Raw genomic sequence first — 11,037 nt, 5'->3', positions numbered from 1 at the left:
TTGAGTGTATGATACGAAGCCTTGGTGTGGCAAAAGCATCTTGACTAAGGTAAGGCTTGAACCAAACACACTCATAAGTTAAACGAAGTTGCCTACGGTTAGGCGTGGTAAGTTAAGACAATCTTAGTCACAAACCAAACATCCCATTAATATGTATTCCCTTCGTTCCACAATACATGCCTTTCATTTATCAAAATATAGATGTATCTAAACATGTTCTAATATATAGGTACATCCATTTTTGAACAAATGGAAGTCAAGTTGGAACAGAGGGAGTAGTTTGCACCAAAACACATTCCAACATGAAAACTTACAGAAATGTATTATACACGGTAGGTACATTTCTATTTATTTTGAGATTTTTTTAACTTTAGAATACTCCATTGTACAGGCCCTAGACTGCCCCAACATGCTTTCTTTAAAATTAACTCCACGTCCTACATCATTGAATTGGTTTAGTACTTGATCCCCCATCCTTAAAAGGATCCACCGTATGTTTCATCAAGAGTCAAATCATCTGTTGCCGCTCCTACCTGCAAGGAGGATCGTATCGGAAAAGAATCATAATAACTGCTAATAGTTGGTGGTTGTCTTTTAGCTGAACAGATTGAAAAGAAATGACAGCGATTAGCAGTGTCAAAAAAAAAGTGAATAGTTGCGGAGCCAGAGCAACCAAATCAACATGGGCGTGGAGAGCAGAGTGCACTTTACTCGAACAAAACCCCAGAACGGCGAAGACAAGGAAAGGCGGAGGAGGAGGCGAAAGGGAAGACGAGAAATATATAAATCCCCATTCCACTCCACTAACCACAATTGTTTGTGTTTGTTTAAACCCGAAGGAGCCGAAAGGAAAGCGGGCAGGCAAGCAGCGTCGCCGCTACCCACAAAGCTCCCACCTCTCCGGCTCCCTCCATTATAACCATCCCCAAAAACCACCACGCAGAGAAAGAGAGAGGGAGAGCATTGATGGACTCGGCGACGGCCTAATTCCACCGTCCATTTTCAAACCGAAAACCGGGCGCCCCGGATGGCGGAGGCGGCGTCGCTCTTCTCGCTCTCCGCGGCCGCCGTGGTGGAGGACGTGCTACGGGAGCACGGCTGCCGCCTCAGCGACCGCGACCTCGCCTCGCGCAGGACGGGGGAAGCCGGTCAGCGCTCCCCTCCCGCCCGCTCTCGCGTCGCCACCTGTTTTTTCAGTTATCTGTGCCGCTTCGGCTGGCTCGCGCGCGTTGCTGAATGAGTTTGCTTCGCTTGCTGCAGCGGCTAGGCGGAACGAGGCGGCCGGGTGGCTGCGCCGCACGGTGGGGGCCGTCGCCGGGCGGGACCTGCCGGAGGAGCCGTCGGAGGAGGAGTTCCGCCTCGGCCTCCGCAACGGCCAGATCCTCTGCAGCGCGCTCAACAGGGTCCACCCAGGCGCGGTCCAGAAGGCAAAGCGCTCGTTGTGTTCGTCAGTTTGATCCGCCCCCGCCGCTCGCCTCTGCTCGGCTGACAAGTAGTGACGCTACCCGCAGGTGGTCACGGCGGACTCGGTCGACGGCGCCGCGCTGTCGGCGTTCCAGTACTTCGAGAACGTGCGCAACTTCCTGGTGGCGGCGCAGGAGATCGGCTTGCCGTGCTTCGAGGCCTCCGATTTGGAGCAGGTTCGTTGTCGGGCCGCCCCCGTCCGTGTGCCGCGTAGTCGCCCCCACGCGGTCTTGCTTGCAGCTCCAGCAAAGCGCTTATGACGGGCATCTTTGCTTTAGACGCACTCTCTCGTGGAGCTGTGCTGTGACCCTGATTGCGCCTTTTTTTTTCTTTCTCTTTTGCCTTTCCGAGCGCAGGGAGGGAAGAACGCCAGGGTGGTGAACTGCGTGCTGGCATTGAAGTCGTACGGCGACTGGAAACAATGCGGGGGCACCGGGCTGTGGAAATACGGGGGGAACTTGAAACCCTCGGCTTCCGGCAAGTCCTTGGTAAGGAAGAACTCGGAGCCTTTCCGGAGGTGCCAATCAATGAACGAGGGGGAAGCACCCTATGAGGATGCTGGATTCAATGGCGATGCCCATCTTGATTGCGGTGACATGGTTAGCTCCATGCACTGCCACGTTTGTTTTTCGTCTTAATTTGGTACTAGATGGAATCTGCTTAATTGCTTAGTGGCTTGATGCATTATTGTCTTGAAACAGTCGAGGTCACGTCCGCTGAAAATGCTGGTCAGCGCGGTTTTGTCCGACAAGAGGCCAGATGAAGTTCCGCAGGTTGGTCAATCTGCTTCCCCAAGTTTCTTTTGATGGCTCATTACTAATTCAATGGGACATACGTATGCCAATTGGATTCCCTTTTTCATCCGTTGTGTTGTTTGTATGCAGCTCTTAGAGTCGATGCTGGGTAAACTCGTCGATGAATTCGAGAATTGCTTGAAGGGCCAAAATGAATTGGTATGTTCAGTGTCATTTTCTCTGTATTTGTCTCTTGTTTTTGGTATCCTTCTACGTTGTGCTTGCAATTGGCAATGTGATAACCAGAATCAATCCATTGGGACAGGTGAAAGCTGCTCTGAAAAATGGCACAGACAGCACCAAATGCTTCTCCAAATCTAAGGTTCTCGTCGAGGCCACTCCTAATTTTAGTGAGAGAAAGGCAAGCTATAAATTACTCTTCTTTATGCTTCAACAATGTTTTTTGTTTTACTCCTCTAGTAAGTACGTCTGCTGCTAACAGTGATAGTTAGGATTACCATTTACTATTTTTTTGGCTTTCACCCAACGTTAAATTTTGTATCATCCTCTGTAGATGGATACATCAGAGATTTACTCCAAGCATAAACAAACAAAAAAAGAAGCATCAGGGAAGGTGGCACTGAAGCAACATTCAATTCTCCAACAGCAGTCAAAGCATCTTGAGGTAGTATTTTAGTATTCATTTCCTTCATAATTCTTGACAGCGGTTACAGTGCTGTTCATGTTTCTTGTCTATAGGATCTTAAGGCTAATCTTCAAACAACAAGAGCGGGTATGGAGTTTATACAAATGAAGTACGCTGAGGACCTCAACATATTAGGTATATGAGTGGGAAATACACAGGAGCTCCTGGGTGCTCCACACCCCTATATGAATATTGAATATTAAAAATACCAAAAAAATTCGGAAAAATCTGGAATTTGGGGATATAAAACCTGGGTGCCCAATCCACTCCCGTGTGAAGTTTTGTGAAAAAATACCAGGAAAAGTATCCCTGGCGAAGGAAATAGTCTGAACTAAAATCTATCCAAACAGTTTTTTCTGTACATAGGATTTTTTTTGTCTTTTTTGCCTCGGATAGGTTTCCTGGTATTTTTTCACGAAATTAGATTGGACACCAAAGTTTGATATCCCAAAATCACAGATTTATTTTTTCAAATTTCCCTGTGTTTTTTGAACTTAATGTTCATATAGGGGGGTGGAGCACCCCGGTGCTACAAATCCTCTTCCGTATATGAGTGTACTTTGGGTGGTTCACTACTACTTTGATATAATTTCACTTCCACATCACTATTTGCAAAATTAATTTCAGGAAGGCATCTGTTTAGCCTTGCACATGCTGCCTCCGGTTACCACAAAGTTCTTGAAGAAAATAGAAAACTGTACAATCAAGTGCAAGATCTTAAAGGTATGCTTGTTTGAATAAATTTTTACACCCAGTTTCTGATTCAATTAAGGAAAATTTTGGTTCACTGAGAAAAATTATTGCCTAAAATATGAAATTTCTTCTGTATGTCATGTCTCTAGGTAGTATCAGGGTGTATTGTAGGATACGACCCTTTTTACCTGGACAAGTAAGTTCATCCACTGTGGGCTGCATTGATGATGGAAATATTACCATCATTACTCCTTCGAAATCTGGAAAGGATGGCCGGAAATCGTTTAGCTTCAACAAGGTTTTCGGACCATCTTCAACTCAAGGTATTTTACCATGTTCTTATTTTTTTTAGTATCTTATGTGGAAGAAAATTCACAGGAAATTCTGTCATGCAGATGAGGTATTCTTAGATACTCAACCCCTTATTCGCTCTGTTCTTGATGGGTACAATGTTTGTATCTTTGCATACGGCCAAACTGGATCAGGCAAGACATTCACAATGGTGAGTAGTGAGGACAATAGCACAATGCCAACAATTTCTGTATGTAATACCTATTTATCACGGAGGCCTTCTTTATTCTTAACATCTTCTCTTTTGGTTTTATGTAGAGTGGACCCAAGAATATGACTGAGCAAACCCAAGGTGTAAACTATCGGGCACTTGGGGACCTATTTAACCTTGCTGAAAAAAGAAAAGGAACCTTTGTCTATGATATTGCTGTGCAAATGATCGAGATTTACAATGAACAAGTCAGGGATCTACTCATCAGTGATGGTCTCAACAAAAGATATCCTTACTGAAATCATATTTCTGTCAAATTGTGTCAGTTTCTTTTTAAAACATTGCTTTCACGAAAATCCTTATACTGTCATACCAATAATTTTCTTTAACAAATATATACATTAGAGATTCGGAATAATTCTCAAAATGGAATTAATGTGCCGGATGCAAGCCTTGTCCGTGTGGCATCGACGATGGATGTAATGGAACTGATGAACATTGGACACAGGAATCGCACTGTGGGTGCCACTGCGTTAAACGACCGGAGTAGTCGTTCCCACAGGTGACTTCACAACCTTTTCTGTGCAACAGAATTACTTCAAAGTAATATTTAACATAATTATGGAATATAATGAAATATTCTTGTAAACTTGCAGTTGTTTAACTGTTCATGTCCAAGGAAAAGATTTGACTTCAGGGAACATTATCCGTGGCTGCATGCATTTAGTTGATCTTGCAGGCAGCGAGCGGGTTGACAAGTCAGAGGTCACCGGAGAAAGGTTAAAAGAAGCACAGCATATTAACAAATCATTGTCAGCCTTAGGGGATGTAATTGCTTCACTTGCCCAGAAGAATGCTCACGTACCCTACAGGAATAGTAAATTAACACAACTCCTCCAAGATTCTCTCGGTAAGATGACTCTCCTGCAATTCTTAGTACATCAGACTATTGAGTACAATTTGCATTGTTTTTCATTGTCCTACATCAATGTATTAACAGGAGGTCAGGCCAAAACCTTGATGTTTGTTCATATAAGCCCGGAAAGTGATGCTGTAGGAGAAACCATAAGCACCTTGAAGTTTGCCGAGCGTGTTTCTACGGTTGAACTTGGTGCTGCTCGACTTAATAAAGAATCCGGAGAAGTTAAAGAGCTCAAGGAGCAGGTTTTTTCCTGCTACTACTATATGTTCCTTTCTTACTGTCCTTTATTATTCAAGACATTCACAATCGCTGTTACCATTCAGGTTTCTCGACTGAAAACAGCATTACAAATGAAAGATTCAGGATCGGAGCAAAACATTACTCGCCACTCTGAAGCATTAAACACGAAGATGCCTTCTCCTGTTTTTTCAAATAGGCGACAGGGCAGTTGTGATTTGTTGCCTGGCCAAGCTAACTTCAGGCAACCAATGGAGGATGTCGGAAACATAGAGGTAATAATGCCATTAACTTCTGCATCAGATCTTGCACATAAATTGAATGATCCACATAGAAGTAAAAGGTCTGCATGTAATCTTAGTGCACTGATTGTACTTCACTGTCCTTTCAGCTGACGCATTCAGTATTTCTACAATCATGTGTGGTTTGATTTTTCTACAGGTTAGACCCAATCCTAAATTGAGACAAAAGAAACCAAGCTTTGATCTTCAGGATTTATTAGCATCAAATGATTCTCCTTCGTGGCCAGATAGTAATTCAAGGGTGAATTTTCAGATGGGAGAAGAAAGGGAAACAGTTTGTGGGGACTGGGTAGATAAGGTTGTGGTGAACAACAATCACTCTCTTGGTGATTGGGAAGGAGACAACACGGCTCTTCCTGACTTCTTTTACCAAAGATACCATTCAGGTTTGAGAGATGAGCAGCAAAGACCTCGGTTTTGCTCAACGAATACCGATGATTCCGATGATATTGACGTTGCAACGAGTGATTCCTCAGAATCAGATGCACTTTGGCAGTTCAATGTTCCAAGCATAAACAGTTCAGTTATTCAAAGTGGGTCAAAGATAAAGAAACCACAACCGAAAATAAGAGAGGCCTCAGATACAAGGTAAGCATTTTATGTTAATGCAGTTAACATTACAGCAAACAAAGTTTGTGTATTAATTTGATTATTAGAATGGGAAACAAAACACATGATCAGCCACCTAGTAAAATTAGTGATTGGGCGATACAGGTTGGCCAGTGCATTATTTAAGAGGAAAATTTCATTGATGAACATGGATGACAGCGAATTTCGAGAATGTTGTTTGCCAAGTTTGACCGTAGAGCTTCTAGACTTCTGGAATTTCATTAGCTTGGACCGCATATCCGCAAGTACATATTGTTTCATCTAAGGTCTCTGTTAGGATGGCCCACTTACCACCTAAGAAGTAAGAGGAGAGCTTAATGTTAGCCGTCCATGGATCAAGAGTAAACTGTTTTGAAGGGCATTTTTATTTTAGTGATTTACTGAGTAGAGAAGGAAGATTTTTAATGCTCTAATTGTTCCTTTCCATCATGTAAAACTATTTTCTTGACTCATATGAATACCAAAATAATATTATTGGTATGATATGATTACCATTGGAAGCTAAGATTTTTCGTGTATTTCATTTCAAAATGTTTTTGGTAGGATATGATTATGACTGTAAATGTACATTGATAATGTACAAACTACATGTTCTTATACTATTGTAAGATTAGTATTACAAAAAAGATCTACTTTCGAACTAAAGAATTTTTTATTACTTCGTACTCCCTCCGATCCATAATAAGTGTCGTGGTTTTAGTTCAAGATATTTGAACTCCAATTTTTTTGTATGATTTGTATCTGAAATACTTTTTATGATTCCAACGACGTCTATGCTTATCTTTCTCAATTTTATGCTTGTATTTGACATGGAAATATTAGGTTACCATTTACGGCGAAATTAGTACTCACTCCGTCCCATGGGACAGAGGGAGTAATATATTGATGCATCTTTAAAAAAAACATAGGAGCTCCTTGACACAATTAATTTTTTCTGTTGAGATCTACTCCCTCCATCCCATAGTATAAGAGCGTTTTTGACACTACACTAGTGTAAAAAACGCTCTTATATTATGGGGCGGAGGGAGTACATTAGAAGGATAGTTAATTATACCCAGATGTACTTCATTCAATATGTAACGAAAAGTCTTCCTTGCCCTTGAATGGTAGTAAATGTTACATAAGTAATAACCTCTCACCTCTTAGAAGGCAATAGGAATTTTAATGTTGGATCTTCTGAATGAACTGTCTAAAATTAATTGGACACGCCTTTAGAAAATAATTACCTGAACATATGTTTTCTTTTAATTTCGCTCAATTTTGTGATATATTTGATAATAGTGAAATTAAGGATTGATATACAGGGACAGAATAGCAGACCATTGCATAAGACTTATCAAGTTTTCTACCTAAAGACTAATATTTTTTTCTTTCATTTTCTTTATATCAGGACACCAAGTCACTCCCAAATACCATCAGCGTCAAGAAAAACCTCAAATGGACAAAACAGATCTGGAAGGCAACCTTTAAGTGGTAGCGATAGCAGAAGGCTTTCATCAAACGGTAGACACTCTGGTACGAAGTAGAGATTCCTAAAATGATTGTGTATTTTTTTCTTGGCTTTCTTTCAGTGTTTGTCATGAGGGGTTGCGAGAGTTTTCTCAAGTACAGGAGTGAGTGACAATAAGTCCAATTGATTGTGTCAGTGTGGCGAGTTGTGATCTCAGCAGCTGGTGTGTGAGGCCATTAACCTTTTTTTATTGGCCTATCAGGCATTGTTGAGTTTTTGGCAATTCTTGTCATGTTCATAATATATAATATAAGGAAAAGAAAGGAAATTTGTTGATAAAAAAGCTGCTCATTTTTTGTTTCTTTGAACGCTTTTATCTTTTCATAAAAGCAATCTTCAATGCGCTTTGATTCTTGTTGTCAAATTTCTTAAATGACACTCTACCCTTTGGCTGGGATTGTTTTGAATGAATAAATGATGTCCATGGAGCCCCCTCTCCCCCACCCAATTTTAAGCAACTGACTGCAGTGCATCTGAATACCACATGAATATGCTTGCTGGTTTATGTTAGCATTCTCTCCGTGCTAATATTTCTCATTATATCATGCTGCTTCGTCACCCCTATATAAGAAGAAGCTAGGATAAATTCTAGACAAGTTTTAGCAAGTTCTTAGCAGCTCAATAGCTCCAAGCAGATCGACAAGATCACACATTGTAACCACATCATACAAGAGAGAAACATCCAACGGGAGTAGGATGTTACCCTAGAACGGAGGGCCCAAACCTAGGTAGAACCTCCACTGTGTGAAACCCCTTACATGTCAGGGTGTGCATTCAGTTTTTTGGGTTTGATACTGTTCAGTTTATACGGTTTATGGTTTATATGGTTTTTATACTTTGGTTTATACGGTTTTATACATAGATACGATACGGTTTCGGTAATACCCATTTACGTTCGGTTCGGTTTCGATAATAACCAAATTAACCAAAGTTGACGTGAATTTTTGAGCCAACACATAACTTTTCCATGTCTAAATGCATGATATATATCATAATGAGGAAGAAATAATTATAAAAGGATAAAGAAGGGACGTTGGATAAGCAGTCGGGCTAATTACATAAATTTGAAGCACTAAATGGCCTAGATAGTACTACACTATAGCAGCCCGTTACGCTTTTGAACCCAAAAAATCTCAACTTTGGTTAATTTGGTTTAACCAAATGGTTTTTGGTTTCTAACCGAAAAAACCAAAATGCAAATGGTTTTTAGATTTCAAAACTGAAACCAAAACCTAAAAAACCTGAATTTTCAGTGCAGTTTGTTTTTTTGGTTCGGTTTTGCACACCCTGACTTATCGTGGATCATCTAAGTGTGTCTTGTCTTCACCATTAGAAGTTATCTTGGTTGTTCCTTTCCTATTACCTCAATAACCTAATAAATTGTTAAGCACCCAAAAGAAACTAGGAGTACCTGATTTCGAAATGGCTTCAACTTTAAGCTCCCTACAAATAAGGAGCTCTGAAAGCTTCGGGTGTGGTTTGATGTCGGCTTTGTGTCATCGAATAATATTTTCACTGCCTCGGCCTACACTTTGGTTACTCATGTCATTCATCCTAGGTGTTTTAGGTCACGTGTTACCGTGTCATCACATAACAGACTGAGGGTAGATGGGGGAGGGTGCATGTATGGTGTTGTCTATGCTTCATGCTGATGTTTGTGCCCACGTTTGAGTCTCACACCCTGATTTTTGGCACCTTCTCTTTTCAAAAACTCATTTGGCTTTCTTTGAATTTGACATTGGATTTTCTTCAGAATGACTCTATGGACTTAAAATGTGGGGAGATAATTTTTTCGTCCCAAATGGTTTAAAATATCCAAAACTTTGCCAAGACCATGTCATTCCATCCTAGCCCAACCACAAATTCTATTTCATTCTAATATTATTTTTCCTATAAAAGGAATAGTCCTGTTGCCCTAGGTTGTGAAGCAACCTATATTTCTGCCTTTCCAAAAATTCCCATAAAATTATCATAAATCCTTTGGACCATATAAACCTTGAATATGCTCAAGATCTCATGCTCAGGGTGAGCATAGCATCCAATTCTTGTTTCTGGACTCACTTTGAGGGTGTCCATAATCTCTTGAGCATGCCAAAATTAGCATTCTTTTGCCAAGCCAATCTCTCCCAACAATTCTCCAAAGTTTGTGTCCAGAGAGGAGCACTTTGAAGGAAGTACTATTTAGGAGTACCAAAATGGTAAGAAATTTTACCAGTGCCTCCATACTCCTAAATCACCTCCCTACACCAAATTTCAGCCAAATTTATCTATCCAATTTTTCCTAGGAATTCAAACTAGTTTTTGAACCAACTTTATAGTTGTGAAGGAACTATACTCAAACTTTCTCTAAACCCCTTGATTTTTTTGAAGGAAATATGCCCTAGAGGCAATAATAAAGTTGTTATTTATATTTCCTTATATCATGATAAATGTTTATTATTCATGCTAGAATTGTATTAACCGGAAACTTAGTACGTGTGTGAATACATAGACAAACAGAGTGTCCCTAGTATATGCCTCTATAGACTAACTCGTTAATCAAAGATGGTTAAGTTTCCTAGCCATAGACATGTGTTGTCATTTGATGAACGGGATCACATCATTAGAGAATGATGTGATGGACAAGACCCATCCGTTAGCTTAGCACTATGATCGTTTAGTTTATTGCTATTGCTTTCTCCAAAACTTATGCATGTTCCTATGACTATGAGATTATGCAACTCCCGAATACCGGAGGAACACTTAGTGTGCTATCAAACGTCACAACGTAACTAAGTGATTATAAAGATGCTCTACAGGTGTCTCCGATGGTGTTTGTTGAGTTGGCATAGACTGAGATTAGGATTTGTCACTCCGATTGTCGGTGAGGTATCTCTGGGCCCTCTCGGTAATGCACATCACTATGAGCCTTGCAAGCAATGTGACTAATGAGTTAGTTACGGGATGATGCATTACGGAACGAGTAAAGAGACTTGCCGGTAACGAGATTGAAATAGGTATGATGATATCGATGATCGAATCTCGGGCAAGTAACATACCGATGGCAAAGGGAACAACATATGTTGTTATGCGGTTTGACCGATAAAGATCTTCGTAGAATATGTAGGAACCAATATGATCATCTAGGTTCCGCTATTGGTTATTGACCGGAGATGAGTCTCGGTCATGTCTACATAGTTCTCGAACACGTAGGGTCCGCACGCTTAATGTTCGATGACGATATGTATTGTGAGTTATGTGATTTGATGTACCGAAGGTTGTTCAGAGTCCCGGATGTGATCACGGACATGACGAGGAGTCTCGAAATGATCGAGACATGAAGATTGATATATTGGAACATTATGTTTGAACACCGGAA

The 11,037-nt window shown here is 40.9% G+C and overlaps 1 protein-coding gene across 1 annotated transcript; it reads left to right on the top strand.

Moving 5' to 3' along the window:
• The first annotated feature begins 830 nt into the window (after window positions 1–830).
• Window positions 831–7,835, top strand: LOC119285462 (kinesin-like protein KIN-14F). The gene is made up of 19 exons (XM_037564741.1): window positions 831–1,148; window positions 1,261–1,427; window positions 1,512–1,640; window positions 1,821–2,063; window positions 2,166–2,237; window positions 2,349–2,417; window positions 2,524–2,619; window positions 2,773–2,883; window positions 2,958–3,039; window positions 3,532–3,627; window positions 3,747–3,920; window positions 3,993–4,099; window positions 4,207–4,385; window positions 4,500–4,661; window positions 4,756–5,009; window positions 5,100–5,263; window positions 5,345–5,533; window positions 5,700–6,148; window positions 7,560–7,835. The coding sequence occupies exons 1-19, from the start codon at window positions 1,028–1,030 to the stop codon at window positions 7,693–7,695; spliced, it is 3,000 nt and encodes a 999-aa protein (XP_037420638.1). The 5' UTR covers window positions 831–1,027; the 3' UTR covers window positions 7,696–7,835.
• Window positions 7,836–11,037: the final 3,202 nt, after the last annotated feature.

This window comes from Triticum dicoccoides, chromosome 4A (genome assembly GCF_002162155.2).
Source record: "Triticum dicoccoides isolate Atlit2015 ecotype Zavitan chromosome 4A, WEW_v2.0, whole genome shotgun sequence".
NCBI lineage: Eukaryota > Viridiplantae > Streptophyta > Magnoliopsida > Poales > Poaceae > Triticum > Triticum dicoccoides.
The sequence above is the reverse complement of the archived record's forward strand: the minus strand, read 5'-3'. Positions and strand labels throughout refer to the sequence as shown.